The 15626-nt window shown below is 46.3% G+C and overlaps 1 protein-coding gene across 1 annotated transcript in view; it reads left to right on the top strand.

Moving 5' to 3' along the window:
• The window catches only part of PIK3C2G (phosphatidylinositol-4-phosphate 3-kinase catalytic subunit type 2 gamma), a 209831-nt gene that overhangs the window by 93733 nt on the left and 100472 nt on the right, over positions 1 to 15626 (top strand). The window contains 4 exon segments of the mRNA XM_064155587.1: positions 1041 to 1171; positions 8108 to 8177; positions 8179 to 8238; positions 8240 to 8298. Of these exon segments, the coding sequence (XP_064011657.1) occupies positions 1041 to 1171; positions 8108 to 8177; positions 8179 to 8238; positions 8240 to 8298 (320 nt within the window).

Below are 15626 nucleotides of genomic sequence, written 5' to 3'. Positions count from 1 at the left end.
GAGGGATTTTTCTGGTTTGAGGAGTTCAGTCCAAGAGCATTCCTTAAAATAGCTTCACCTATTAATAATAAAGGGAACTTGAGACAGTAAGTGCTATTAATTTACAATGCCTTCCTGCTGAAAGTACTGGAAAGGGAGGGTCTCTCATTCTTCCTCACCTCCTTTTCCACCGTTCCCATGTATGTGACAGTATCACAACTTGTGAACAGGCTGGAAATGATGTAAAGGTGTTTTTCCTGATGGCATCAACAAGGCATTTACATTTCATAGTGAGTAACTGTTCACCTCTAGAAGAATGGGGGCTTTCAGTTGCAGCTATTAATAAATCAGGTATAGAGAAGGCTTGGCGATGTGCATTGATAAAGCAAAATGAGATGTGGAAATCGAGCTTCGTTTTGAAGTACAGTTTGCATTTTCAGGAAAGTCTGTACTAAGATTATCAAACAGCTCAAGGTTTTAGTTTTGGTTGAGTCACTTTCTTCTCTGTCTTACAAATGGTACCCTAAATTTCTGACATCTGCACATAAGGCTAAAGAGTAAAAAATTAGTAGGTACCATAAGATATATGTGAAATTGGACATCCACAAGTGAAATTAGGCAGCTCTTTTCCATCTTCTGCACTGCAGAACTGCACCTCAGAGTTACCCCAGTGTTTCAGAAAGAAATAAATCTGTGGTAGTGGATGATTTCCATTTTAAAATTCTCATTAAAAGAAACAAAGAAAAAATGGGGGGGAAAATTTAGTTCAGTTCTGAGTTCATGCAGCTCTAATCAAATCGAAACACGGTGGATAGAATTCCTCTGAGCAGAGTCAGCAGCAAACCTCTTGGCTGGTTTTTGTGGGCTGAATTTATTCACCAACCTATGTAAAGTATTGCATGCAGTGAACATCCTCAAGGAATTATGCCCTTTTCTTTCTCGTATTTGATGTGCTTCCTCTACAAATCCAAGGCAATATTGATCGACAGGTGTATTTGAGAATATGTACTGCTAAAAACAGCCTTTCCCCCTCCCTTTTTCTCCTCCTCGTTCTCTTAAAGATTGACTTTCCAGAAACTAATTTGGAGTTTGTCAAGCCTGCACCTGAAGAAAGGAGAGATGCCCTTGAAGAGCCGGCGGAAGACTGCTGCAGCACATGGCGAGGTTTGCGCGGAGACATTCTCCTCCTGCTGTAAGTGGGAGCCAGCGAGCCCTGCTGCTTCGTGGCTTGCTGCACTTATCCTATCGATCACAATTAATGTATCCACTTCTTTTAGAAACAAAATTTTTCCTCTGAAGGGAGCCAGCTTGATTGATTTGAGAAGTAACACCTCTAAATGAGAGAATGGATCACAGCAAAGCCTAAATGAGCCCCTGGAGGTGGCAGTCTATTTTACTAGTTTACAACTGGATTGGTTTTCCCTTTCTTTTACTATATCTTTTTATGTCTTTGAAGCAAAAAAACTAATTCTTGATTCAAAACAAGATTTCAGGTGATACAGTAACTCTGTATCAGTATTAGCAGGAAAACCTTTGGGTTCTGTGAAATCAGCCTCCTTTAGCAACCACACAATCAGATTTCAGATCTAGTAGTTTAAATATTGTATGATCATTAAAACATTTGTGTCGAGTTATAAGCAAGGAGAGAGTAGTGTGGAAAGTTGTAAAGACCAGAGACAAACCACACTGTATAAACAGAGGCAGATTACTATCCTTAGCCACATGTAAGTTATACCTTGAGTACTGTGTCCAGTTCTGGGCTCCTCAGTCCAGGAGAGTTGTTGAGATACAGGAGCATGTCCAGAGAAGGGCAACAAAGATGGGGAGGGGCCTGGAACATAGCCCTGTGAAGAGAGGCTGAGGGAGCTGGGGGTGTGCAGCCTGCAGAAGAGGAGGCTCAGGGCAGAGCTCATTGCTGTCTACAGCTACCTGAAGGGAGGCTGTAGCCAGGTGGGGTTGGTCTCTTCTGCCAGGCAAGCAGGAACAGAACAAGGAGACACAGTGTGAAGCTGTTCCAGGGCAGGTCTAGGCTGGATATTAGGAGGAAGTTGTTGTCAGAGAGAGTGATTGGCATTGGAATGGGCTGCCCAGGGAGGTGGTGGAGTGGCTGTGGCTGGAGGTGTTGAAGCCAAGCCTGGCTGGGGCACTTAGTGCCATGGTCTGGTTGATTGGCCAGGGCTGGGTGCTAGGTTGGAGTGGCTGAGCTTAGAGCTCTCTTCCAACCTGCTTGGTTCTATGATTCTATACCACCAGTTAGGATTCTGCACTGTATAAAATAATTTTGGCTGTCAGCTGAGTGGAGCTGGGAGCACAAATGCTTTTAGAAAGCCATTATACCAGTCACAGCTGTTCAAATCAGTCCTGCATCAGAATCTGTCTTATATACGTAAGAATAATGTTTATAAAACCATGATGCGTTCCTGTGTGACCTGCTGACCAGGGAGGGGTTGGACTTGATAATCTCCAGAGGTCCCTTCCAACCCCTAACATTCTGTGATCTTGCTGGTGGCCAGGGTGAATGCATCATCAAATCCCACAAGATTTGATCTAGCAACGTTCAATGAAATCAGTAGATCAATTGTCAGCCCACAGAAGACAGCACTTCAAAGACAATAGGCAGTGAACTTGTAACACCTGCTGTTGCAGTGCTGTGCAGGTAAACATAGTTGGATTCAAGAAGGCTATGTACAAATTCAGGGATAACAGGTTCACAGAAGGTAAAACAAAGGCCGGGTAAGGGTAGATCCTATAATATCCCAAATACAACAGTGTTGGTTTCTATGGGAATATGAAGGGAAGAGAGTGCTGACGGTCACCAGGCTGGAGAAAAGGCTTTTGTAAGTTCAGTAACAGGTTCCTGGGGGAACAGAGTGCTAGTCCTGGGTTTTGTTTTCCAGTTTGTTGGTTTGGACTGTCCTATCTCACAGACAAAGTTGGTCTGCTAAATGAAGGATAGCATGTTTGGGGGGTTGTGTGGAGGAATACAATTTTAAGGTACTTTCTGACCAAGAGAAAACTGTCAGCCTGTACTTGTTGTGTCTCTGCCAGAGGAATTCCTTGTGCCTCCCTCAGTCGCTTGTCATTAAAAGGTTTGTAACATGTTGGTATCCAAACACATTGCTATCACAGCTGAAGAGCTCATCCTTGCTTTTTCATATCTCAAGAAAAAGAGAGGTATTTAGATAGGTGTTTTTTTGGGTTTGGGGTTGTTTTTGCTGGCAATATCTCTGTGATGATGCTTCAGGCTTACAAGCCTCAAATATGATTTTGAAAGTAATGGTTGCCTTTGCTTAGAGGACAGAATCCTTTCTCAGGCTGCTGGGATCTGTATGTTCATTCTACCCAAAGCAAAGGGGATACGTGCATGGACAGAAAAGATTCTTAACTCTGTGGTAGGAAGAGAAGAAATAATGGTTAAAAAGACACAGCTGAATCTTTGTCCTTGTTACAGGCTGTTAAATCCAGCAGCATTACACAGCAAGGCTGCTCTGGCTCTGTCCCCAGGTTCAGCTGTTGGAGAGTTGGACCTGTGTATTCCTGGCACAGGCTGCCATGGGGGGTTGTGGAGTCTCCCTCTCTGGAGATATTTAAGACCCACCTGGACATGATCAGTGTGATCTGCTCTTGCAGGGGAGTTGGGACTGGATGAGCTTTGGAGGTCCCTTGCAGCCCCTGACGTTCAGTGATGCTGTGGTCAACACAGGCAGAAAGCAGTCCTTTACCAGCCAGCACTCATGCAAGCAGGCAGCTCTGCCACAAAACCAGTGCAGGCAGCCTGGTTCTGGTCCTCCTCGTCCTCTACTCAGGATCAGCGTTAGCTGCTGGAGTTACACAGGCATACATACAAATACATATTTTCATACAGAATCACAGAAGGTCTAGGTTGGAAGGGACCTCCATAGTTCCCAGCCACACTCTGGTTTCCTTGCTGGTGCTTGGACCTCTTCCTGCTACATGGACATGAGTTTCCCTGGCAGCTGGTCCAGACATGTGGCCTTCCCAGCAGCTGACCCTTGACTCTTCTCTGGTAGCTGGTCCCTGTGGCAATATCTCTTGGATGTTGATTAGTGAAGGGGATCAATGGGACTGAAAGAAATGAACTCCACCATATGGCCCTTGTGCTCCTTACAGCCCTGCACAGTGTGCTGCGCTGTGATGTTTGGCAGCATCACCAAACCAGACAAGAGAGGGGGGGACCAAGAGAACTCACTGTTTATTGCCAGCTGCTTTGATTGACTTCTGAAAACATTTCAGATTTCAACCTTTGATTCCTTTTAGGATTACTGTGCTTGGTATGCAGGCCCCAGAAAACTAACCTTCAGAGATAATGGCTGGTTTGGAACCTGCTACAGCAAGCTCCCAGCCTGAGTATCAGAGAGTGGTTTGAAGCTAGCAAATTAACAGTCTGCTTTCTATCATCTTTCTTTCCTTCATTCCATCCTTTTCTTCCTAGCTTACTTTTTCTTGTCTTTCAGCTTCCTTTTTGTTTCCTTTTTGCCACTTGCCTAGTCAGATCTGGTTTGCCTACCAGTCACCTCTCATGTCGTTGCTACGAACTGTGAGTAGAAGGCTTCTTCCAGCTGGGGGAATAGTGGCACAGGTCTGAAAAGAGTGTAATGATGCTGTGCATTTTTCTCTCCAGACTGTCCATGGGGAGAGAAGCTATGGTGTGAGAATGAGTGCCAAGGGACAGACATTTGCATTTGCTAGCTTTGCTGAGCTTTCCTCGTTTTGCCTTTGTCTTCTGCTTCAGTACTGAACTTCAACAAGGAAAACAGCTCAGAAGCATTTAATCTTATTTCTGCTCTTTTCCCCCCACAAAAAAGTAATAATTAAGACCAGCTACCAAAGCTTTCACAGAAAGATCTATTCATTTAGCTGAGGGGATGGATGTAAACTTTAAAATGGAACACTACTGAATTATTTAAGTTCTAAGATACTTTGGTTTCATTTGTTTGAGTAGAGGGCTGTGTATTTTGCTCTAGTATGGAGGAAGATTTAGTTACAGCTCTACATAAAAAAACATAGACTGCATTTTTATCAATAAAGAGGATTTTTTTATGCATCTTATCCCTATCAAGCCAAAAAAAAGTCTGTATTAACATAACAATCTTCAGAGGCTCTATGCATGCAAAATACCCTCTCTCTTAAATGTCTTGTTGCATTATATGTAAACTTCTGTTACAACTAAGGATCTTGAAGAAAAACAACACTCAACCTTTACTTTCATTTCTGCTCTTTAAAACCTGGGAGAAGAATATGGCATTGCCTCTGGAGTAATGTCAGAAGGAGAAACCTGTTATTTGGAAAACCTGATACAAGGAACTGATTCCTTATCTCACCTTGCAAGCTCAGTAGGGGCTTTAGCTGCCTTAATCTGAACCACAGATTGCCTAGTTTGCAGGATGCTGTTTGAAAGCTTAAATCTCTGTTTAACGTCAGCCTATCAAAGGAGTCCTTTAGCTGAACTGTCCTGCAGAATACCATCCACATGCATAAGAGGCAGTGAAAGCTTTAACCTGTGCGTGACTTAGAATCATAGAATCAAGCAGGTTGGAAGAGACTTCCAAGCTCATCCAGTCCAACCTATCCCCCAGCCCTATCCAGTCAACCAGACCATGGCACTGAGTGCCTCATCCAGTCTTTTCTTGAACACCTCCAGGGTCAGCAACTCCTCCACCTCCCTGGGCAGCCCATTCCAATGCCAATCACTCTCTCTGACAACAACTTCCTCCTAACTTGTTGACACAGACCTAAAGACATTGTCCCAGCAGCCGTACCATGACTGCTGAAGTGGCCACCAGAATGATCATTTTCTTGACATTGCTATTGAAAGCCAAGACAGAATTCATCTCACAGGAACATTCATCTTTCCCACGTGTTTCTGAGCCTGTTCTCCTAAAAAGCAAGTGTTCATCCTTGTGACAGCAAAAAAGCATGCCCATCCTTGTGCCACCACACCTGTGCCTGACTGCTTGGCACTTCAAAATGGGAAGACAGAAAAGTTCTGTGGTGCACACAGGGTCAAAGGAACTCACTGCTAGGAGCTGTGAGAGCTGCAGTCTTGACAGCTAGAGCACAGCTAGGAGAGGGATCTTTTGGCTAAGAATGTCCCAGAACTTTGCAAATAGGAGAAAGACCTTGGAAAGAATGTAAACCCTTGGATTTTGACCCCACTTACACATCCAGATCATGAAGTTCTTGACTGAACAAGCAATTGACTTACTACCCTCTATGAAGTGTCTCACACCTTCCTCTGAAGTAACTGTGTGTGCTTAGAGTCACAGTTAGGTTATGAGATGGAGTAGGTGGATCGCAATTCAAACAAGTAGCACCAAGAAAGCTCATGTGCCCCTTGAATTTGGTAATGATTTGTGGGAACTGGAGGAGGGACTTAGATAGGGCTTAGACCAATGGGGCTAACATTAATGGGATGAGTTTCAAAAAGCCAAATGCCAGGTCCTGCACCTGGGTCACAACAACCGCAAGCAATGCTATGAGCTTGGGGGCAGTGTGGCCGGAGAGCTGCTGGCAGAAAGGGATCTGGGGGCTGTAATAGACAGGAGCTGAACATGACCCAGCAGTGTGGCCCAGGCAGCCAGAAGGCAAATGGCATCCTGGCTTGGATTGAAAATGCTGTGGCCAGCAGGGGCAGGGAGATGATTGTCCCCCTTGGCTTTGGTGAGGCCACACCTTGAGTGTTGTGTTCAGTTTTGGCACCACAATACAAGAGAGATGTGGAGGTGCAGAAGCAGGTCCAGAGGAGGGCAATGAAGCTGGGGGAAGGGCCTGGAGAATAAATCTTGCGTGTAGCAACTGAGGGGGAGCTGGGGATGGTTAGTGTGAAAGAGAGGAGGCTGAGGGCAGAGCTCCTTGCTGTCTACAGCTACCTGAAGGGACAATGTGGAGAGGCTGCTGCTGGGCTTTTCTCACAGGCAGTTGGAGACAGAAAAGGGCGAATGGCATCAAGCTGAGGCCGGGGAGGAAAGCTTTTCACGGGAGAGTGGTCATGGACTGGAATGAGCTGCCCAGGGAGGTGGTGGAGTCACCCAGCCTGGCTGTGTTTCAGGGTGGTTTGGATGTGGTGCTTGGGGCTATGGTTTAAGGTGAATCTTGTTGAGTAGGGTTCTAGGTTGGACTTGGTGCTCCTGAGGGGCTTTGCCAACCTGCATGTTTCTGTGATTCTGAGATCAGTTTGTTCTCTCAAAGCTTGCTTTCGAAGGCTCTGATGTGAAGCTAAGATTATTTGAGCTTGTCTCCCAGGAGGAATTAGTTTTCTGTTCTCTGATTGTATCAAACCCTAGGATTTTATGTTCATCAGCCAAAGACTTCTGAACTGGTGCCAAATCACAGGCTATAGAGAGGAGTTATTCTGAGCCGTTTCCCACTGTGGTGAAATTCGGTGTGGTGCCTGACAAGTTAGCTATCTAATATCTCTGTGAGGCATTTGGTATTGCATCCTTGTTTCTCTTTTGTTATGCTGAAGCCTGGCAAACAGACAGAGAAGCTCTGGGGATCCTTCTTTCCCTTCCCAAACTCCTACAACTGCCAGGGACAATGACACTCTGCGTGTGTGTGCTCGGGACACTCATTCTTGTGTGTGCGTGGATGTGCCTAAACCTTACGCTGAATGCAAACACACTGAAAGCAGACACACCTGCATTAAACAACCAAACCAAAGGCAGGGTGGGAAAGCTCTGGCTAGCAGCATTGTGTGTCTGGTCGTTGCAGCAGAGCTGATGTGTAGGAGGTGGATGTAAGGCTAATTTATCTGGCGATAAGTGCATCTTCTTTGTCTCTGTCTGAAAACTCCAGTGAAAGCAGCCGACCGACGTCTACTATAGACAGTGGAGAAGTGAAATGAGAGTGCTGGGAGAGAAATAATCACACATGTGTGTCTTTTGACACTCTCATTTTTCTATGACCTGAGGCTGACAGATGCAGAGTGTAAGTGTCACTTCCCTTATGAAAGCTGGTCTGCAGAAAATTATATCCTACCTCCAGGAAAGGCACTTGGCTGAAAAGGCAGTGTACTGTGTGACTTGGCCCCTCTGTACAATAAAGTTTGTTGCTACACAAGGCTTCAGGTGGTTTAATTTCCACCCAAATTTCTAATCTTCTCTTCCAGACTCTCAGAGCAGCAGAGAAGAATATTATGGTTTTATCGTTCCTGCTGCAACCATCAGAACTGCTCCCTCCCCTCTGCTGCTGGGCAGCGCGCCCAGCTGGGACCGGACCACTCTCTCAGAGGTCTATGCCAGTGCTGAGCAGATGGAGATTTTCTGGCCCTCTGGAGGCGCTGGGGCTTCTGACTTTCAGGTAAGGGGAAATAACAATCCAGTTAGATCAGCACTTGGGTTTGCTCAGCACAGCGCCGCGCTTTGGTTCGCTAACTGTGCTTTGGGTTGCTGTCCCTGTGGCAAAGCTATAGTTGCAACCCTTGTCGTGACCCAGACTTGCATGTGCTTGCCCCTGCCACCTTGGCTGCAAAGGTTTTCTGTTTCTGGGCATCATGAAAAGAGCATTTCATTGTCTGTAGCAGATGGAGTCAGTTTCTATTAACGTGGGATCAAATACTCAGCAATTCCATAGCACTCCTTTATCTTCAAACTGCTGTACAGATAGCAAGTGACTAACGGGCGATAAGTAGGGGCTGAAATGTGCCTCTAGATTAAGATACCATGTAAATACCTGCAGTCCTATCCTGAACCCATCTTTCTGAAGTAGATAGGATGAAACCTTGAAGTCAGTTCCCTGCACTTTGAATAAATTCTGTTTGTGATGCCTTATTTTCCATTCCCTGCTTCTTAGGCTGAGGGCTTACTCTTTGTTGGAAGGCTTTCTTGATGGTGGAGATATCTTACCAGTGATGTAGTAGCAGATGTTAGGGGACAGAATCTGTGTCAGCAGTTGCATTTCCTTCACAAAGGTGGGGATTATTTTGTGTTAAGTGACCTAACAGTGAAACTATTAAATGTTGAGCAATTTTGCTCCATCAAGCCCTTGCTTGTCTGGGCAGACACAAGCTGTAGCAGCTTTACAATCACAGCTCCATCTTGCACCTTTCTAAAGCTTTACTTGAGAAGGAAATGTGCACACTCACTGCCACAGTATTTAAAGTACAGCTATCCAGTAGTACAACACTGGCTACCTTCTTTTCCTCCCCTCTGGATGCGGTTCCCCAGGGAACACCTTTGTCCTCAGGTGTATGGCAGGTTCGGATGTTTGTGGGCATGTCATCTTTACATTGAGTGGGAGCAATGGAAGCAAAGGTCCTGGGAAGGTCAGGCCTTTGGCACTGTCCCACACCATCTCCTGACCTCCAAGCTGGTGACACATGGGTTTGATCTTAAGGGGGCATACAAGAAAGCTGGGGAGAGACCTTCTGAGGCTGTGAGGGGAGTGCCAGGAGTGGGGGGAATGGAGCAAAGCTGGAGGTGGGGAGAGTCAGCCTGGAGGTGAGGATGAAGTTGTTGAGCATGAAAAGTGGGTGAGAGGCTGGAATGGGTTGCCCAGGGAGGTGGTTGAGGCCTCATGGCTGGAGGTGTTTAAGGCCAGGCTGGCTGAGGCTGTGGGCAGCCTGCTCTAGGGTAGGGTGTCCCTGGGCATGGCAGGGGGGTTGGAACTGGCTGCTCCTTGTGGTCCCTTCCAACCTTAACTGATTCTGTGATTCATTGATTATATGCAGCAAGTTAGCATTGTCTTGTTTTGCCATTGCTAGAATGGATTTCTGCTCTATGAGAGTAGCATGGAGAAAGGAGTACATGAGGAGTGTGTTGTGTGTTGTCTTCCACACCTCAGAGCAAGAGATTTTGAGGTGGTTTGTCAAAGCCTGCCAAGCTTGTCAAGTTTTTGTGGCATTTCTGCAGAGGAAGAGCTCCATTGTAGTCTGAAGATGCACCTCTGCATGGAGATGTGCTGCAGAGCATCAGTCCTGTCAGCTGCTTCACAGGGCATTTACTGTGCCTCAGCCTGCCACAGAGCTTCTCAGTGTAGAGCCAATGCAGTGCACGCACTTTTCCTTCTGGCTGCCAGAAGGATAGCTGGCCTGAACAGACTGGAAGATGTCAGCTCTGTCTCTGCTGCTGCCACTGTAGGGAGTGGCTGGCACCAGCAGCCGTGCCAGGGAGCAAGTCCTTCTGATCAGCATCTTAGCTGGTTTGTCCCTTTTAGTTTCTCTCACAGAAGATCATCTCAGTCATGGTCCTTGGGGTGGTTTTGCTTCATGCCAACAGTACAGAAAGAAGTTCTTCATCACAGTGTAAAATCTTCTCTAACTAAATAATTCTCCCCTTTACATATTCACACCATTTTGTGGTGTGGTTGGAGAGCTGCCAGCTGACCTGCAGCAACAGAGGGAATGCATCTCCTCAGAGATGGCTGCTTGGCTGTTACTGCTGAGAGGCCCTCTGTGTGCAATCTGAGAGGGGCTGGAAGGAGAGGGTGCTTTCACATAAAGGGTTTCTGAGATTTCTTCTCTGGCTCTCTTTTCCTCAGCTTTCAGGTAGTTCTGAACAGTAAAGAAGCCTCTGCTTAGGATCCAACTTTTCTTCACCTTTACTTTCTCTGACTTTGGATTGTAGGCTCCGTACCTGAGCTGCGTTTGAAGGTTCATTCAGCTCTATCCTCTATTATGTTTGGCCACTGACAATTCACAACTCAGTTCCTCGCTTCTGTTATCCACAAAACAGCTCTCTGATTTCTTGTGATTACTGAGACACAGCTGAAAGAGCCAAGTTCATAGAAACCATGAGCAGAATATGAAAGAAATGCTCTTTAATATTCATGTCTGTTTTAAGGACTCGTGTTTCCACCCTATCAAGTCATAGGTAAGTAAAATAGATTGGAGCTGATCTGGATCTACATATATTGTTAACACAGTGCAAGAACCCAGGGGCAGCTGCACTAAACCAGCCTAAAACTTGCAGTGCATCCTGCCTCCACGGGTGACCAAGGACAGACACCTCGAGTAGACAGTGAGAATTGGGCCAAACATGACACTGTGCTACACACCCTCAGCGTTCAGTAGTGCCTCATGCAGCCTCCTTTTAAGCACCTCCAGGGATGGGGGACTCCACCACCTCCCTGGGCAGCCCATTCCAATGCCAATCACTCCTTTCCCTGAAGAATTTCCTCCGAACATCCAGCCTGAACCTGCCCTGGTGCGACTTGAGGCTGTGTCCCCTTGTTCTTGTCACTGGGTGCCTGGCAGCAGAGCCCAAACCCCACCTGGCTACAGCCTTCTTTCAGGTAGTCGTAGACAGCAATGAGCTCTGCCCTGAGCCTCTTCTCTCGCAGGGCTGCGCTTGGGGCCCCTCGCCAGCTTTGTCGCCCCCTTCTGGACACGTTCCAGTATCTCAACAGCTCTCTCGAACTGAGGGGGCCCCAGAACTAGACACAGATGACACTTTGCTTCAACCAAGGCTTTTGTTGCAGAGCTGGCATGACATCAGCATGTTACTGAATGTTCACACAGCAGATTCAGCTGAACCCATGGCACCAGAAATGAAAATAGCTGAGATACTTGCTCATTGCCTGAGTCAGAAAACAGCATCACAGGGCTTAGGGAGAGTTACCAGGGCACATCAGGTCATGTCTCAGTGCCACACATGTGAGTTGGAACTCTCTTTGCAACTTCCTGACACTTGTAAATGGCTTTGTTCACCACAGCAGTTAAATGTGCAGTTTAATAGGTGTTCCTGCTCTGCAGGCACGTCTCTTGCTTATGCTTTTCCACTTTGCAGGCAGCAACTCGAGGCAGCCAAATTATAACATACTCATTTATGCAGTGGAAGGAAGAACCTTCATAAATTGGAAAAACAATCGTGGTACATTTCACAGATGAATTCGGCAGCATTCTTGCATCCTGTACTTGCAACATTGCCTCTGCAGACCTCAGAAGCTGACACTTCAACGGCTTAAAAGAAAAAGGCAAAGCAAAGGCAAAGCATTCTTTAGGCAATAAAGGCAGGGTTGGAGAGGGTGGCAGGGGGAAGTGTAGAATAAGCTTTTACACTCGTAGCTCTAATTGCAGGGAAGGATGGTTATAAGCCGTTGCCTAAAAATAACTCCCTTTCCTGAGGGCAGAAGGTATAGCGCTGGTCCCTCCTACTCAGCACTGCTTATTGGTGACCCTGGTGCATTTTACCCCTGGCTTAGTGAAAAGCCAAGCTCTAGTGCAGGGAGAATTTCTGTCTCTGGATTGACACTGTGGGCACAGCAGGCAGGTTAATGATATCAGCACACTTGTTTAGTCAGAGAATCCTCCTGATGCCAGAAAGAAACCAAAGTCAGTGTTAGAAGTGCCATCTCTCTGGAGGTGTTGCTGACCACACCAGTGTTTTGTCTGCATCTAGAACAGCTCTACTTGAAATGTCACTCTCAGGTTTATCTTTGTTACTCAAGTTGTTGAAAATGCAAGCCCAAATATCTCAAATTAACCCAGCCAGCAGAATGTTCTCTTGCAGCTTTGCTTTTCTGGCACGTGCAGAGTGCACTTGCAGCCCTGTGAGGGATTACGGCTAGAAAGCAGGAAGGGAACTAGACTGAGGGAGCAGGAGGAGTTAGGGAATTTATCGGCATTGTGCATGGCTGCAAGCATTCCGAAGAGAGAGCCACCTGATGTAGGCTGGGGAGGTGAAGACACAGCCTCCCTATCTGGCTGGACAGTTTCTCCTTCCTGGGTGAATACTAACTCTGGTAGGGCAAGTACACAGGAAAAGGAGATTCCTTTAAAACCTCCTGCCAAATGAGAGGGCTTTTAAATGTCATTAAGGTGTCAGGGAGGTTTCCTACTCCCTATTTTTCTGTGTGGGGCAGGCAAAGAAAGGGAAGATATGACCTTCCTACCTCTCCTTGACCAGCGAGGATGCCCTTCTGAGTTGTAGCATCACTGGGCCTTAGACTCTCATGGTGCTGTTGATTTTCAATTACACAGCAAGGTAGCTGCTGAATTTCAGAAGTGATGATATATACCAAGACATGCAAAACTCTGTAATGAAAAGTCACAGCACAGTAGCTCAAAGCTAGATTTTCTTACACCTTTCAGAGCCAAATACCTTTAGAATTCTTGAATCAGATTGTCATTGTTTCAGTGAGAGCAGGATTCAAACTGTTCCCTTGGAGTGCACAATGGAAAGCCTGACAGAGTGTCTAGAGACCAGATACAGCTAGAGAATATCTTGCCTCTTCGTGTCTTGTTGTAAAGGCTGTACTTGTACATCAGTGTGGAGAGCAAACAGGTGCTTTGTGCAAAGAAAGAGAGGAGGATAAAGTAACAGTCTGCAATTGACAGAGTGGCTGGAAGGCAGCCAGGCAGAAAGGGACCTGGGGCTACTGGTAGATAGTAGCTGAGATGAGGCAGCAGTGTGCTGTCACAGACAGGAAAGTTTGTGTGGGGGGGGGGGGGGGAAGGTTTGAAGTAATGATATGCGAGGCCGATGTTTATAAAAAGGTATAAATGATTTAATATTATCAGCACTAGAAATCCCCTTTCCCCCCAAACTTATTTGTAATTATCCCGCCGTAGATTCTTGGTTCGTAGTGTGAGATTAAATATACAGAATGACTAAAATGAAGAGAGTCTATGATATGAGAGAGTTCATTGACGTCTGAGAAGGTTATTCAGTTTCAAATGTAAGTTTATCAATTACTCACTGTCCCAAAGCAGTTCAAGAGACTAGTTTCAAAGTCTTTATGGATTTACTGGCGCGTTTTTTGTACGAGGACTACCGCGGGTCCGGTCGAGCTGAATGCCTGACTCCCGGGGCTCGTAAGGATCGGGCCCCGCCCTGGAACGGTGCAGTCTTGAGCTGGTTGTTTGCGATGTGAATGCCGCGGGTGTGTGCGTGTGTGATCAGCGATCAGGGCATCGAGCAAAAGAGGTGCGGGTAGAGAGCGAGGGGGCCAGTTAAGTTAAGGTAAGGAGCAAGAGGTGCAAGTGGGTACATTTTTTATAGTATCTCAGAAGAGGTGTGTTCAACCAACTCAGTCCAGACTCACGTTAACTTTACAGATTGGTACAAAGTTGTAATCAACCTATACAATTGGCTAATTCTCACCAACAACAACTTATGGAACCACCCAGGGTCAAGCCCCCCAGCAGGATGTTTGTCGGAGTGGTCACCATGTCTGAGAATTCGAACCCTTTTTCCAAAAACATAGCCATGTTTATGTCTTTGCTTCTCTAAGAGAGAGATTCTCTCAAGGCCTGTGCGGTCCTGCTGGCACAGCAGCTGCGGTAAGTGCAAGCAGATAGGAAATATTGTTTTGACTTTTTCGATGGAAGGCCTCTGAGCCACAATTTTGTGTACAAATGAAAATTCTGCATAAGGCAAAAGGGCTCTGATCCCTCCATGACATGTTCCCAGGGTGGGCAGCAGAGCCCAGTGGCACTCCTGGGCTGGCTCAGGAAGCAGTGTGGGCAGCAGGACAAGGGAGGTTCTTCAGCCCCCTATGACTCAGCACTGCTCAGGCCACACTTTGAGTGCTGTGTCCAGTTCTGGGCTCCTCAATTCAAGAGAGACGATGAAACCTGAAGGAGGCTGTAGCCAGGTGGAGTTGGGCCTCTACTGCCAGGCACCAGCAACAGAAGAAGGGAACACAGTCTCAAGCTGTGTCAGGGGAAGATCTAGGCTGGATGTTAGGAGGAGTTGTTGTCATAGAGAGTGATTTGGCACTGGAATGGGCTGCCCAGGGAGGTGGTGGAGTTGCCGTGCCTGGAGGTGTTGTAAGCCCAAGCCTGGCTGGGGCATTTAGTGTCATGGTCTGGTTGCTTGGCCAGGGGCTGGGTGCTAGGTTGGGCTGGCTGAGCTTGGAGGTCTCTTCCAGCTTGCTTGATTCTATGATACTTTCTCCTCCCTGCTCAGTTGTACCCTTTCAAGCATGATATCCTTTATGACTTAGAGGGTGTTTTTTGTCTTGAATTGGTATCTTCATTCATTTGGTTTGCTGTTTAAGTCTTTCTTATGTCTACCAGACTTAAGAACAATGCATTTCATGAGATTTGTTCCTTCTTAACAATGCAACAGAACTTAAAATGTGAGGGAGTTGTTTAAATATCCTGGTGTGGCACAAGCCTCTGCCTTAGCAGATGGTTTGTGAAGGACCATGTTGCTGTCTGCTGAGACCATCACAGGTTAGGAAGTTTAGTGAACTGTGCTGTTCATTTGCCTGAAAAATATCTTCCAGACAAAGGGTTATTTGAGGCTCTGCAATAGCCTAGGATAATAAACTTGTTAAAAATGAAATGCACATTTATTTTTCATTTACAGTCAAGTCACTACTGGCAGATGCTAAAATCTCCAGGACTTTCACAAGTGCCCAGGGTGCCTTAGCGGCACTTAGTTTTGTGTTTGAATCTGATTTAGCTGAAAGGTACTGCTTAGCACAATAGCTCTGTCTCTACATGAGAGGAATCACAGAATGGAAGTCTTTCTTTCTTCTAAATCAAATGGTAATCTACACTCATCCAGCTCAAAATTCAACTTTTACACAGGCTGCCTTCCAAGTGTCAAGGGAGAACTAACAACCTACAGCTGCTTAGACAGAGGTTATGAAGTGGGTTGCTGACAGTCGTTGGCATCATGCAGGGAGGGAAGAAGAAAACTGCATAAAGGATGGTTGAGATTAAATATCAAAGGGAATCC

This window comes from Pogoniulus pusillus, chromosome 15, assembly GCF_015220805.1.
Source record: "Pogoniulus pusillus isolate bPogPus1 chromosome 15, bPogPus1.pri, whole genome shotgun sequence".
In the NCBI taxonomy this organism is placed as follows: domain Eukaryota; kingdom Metazoa; phylum Chordata; class Aves; order Piciformes; family Lybiidae; genus Pogoniulus; species Pogoniulus pusillus.
This window is presented reverse-complemented; position numbering and strand designations above follow the sequence as displayed.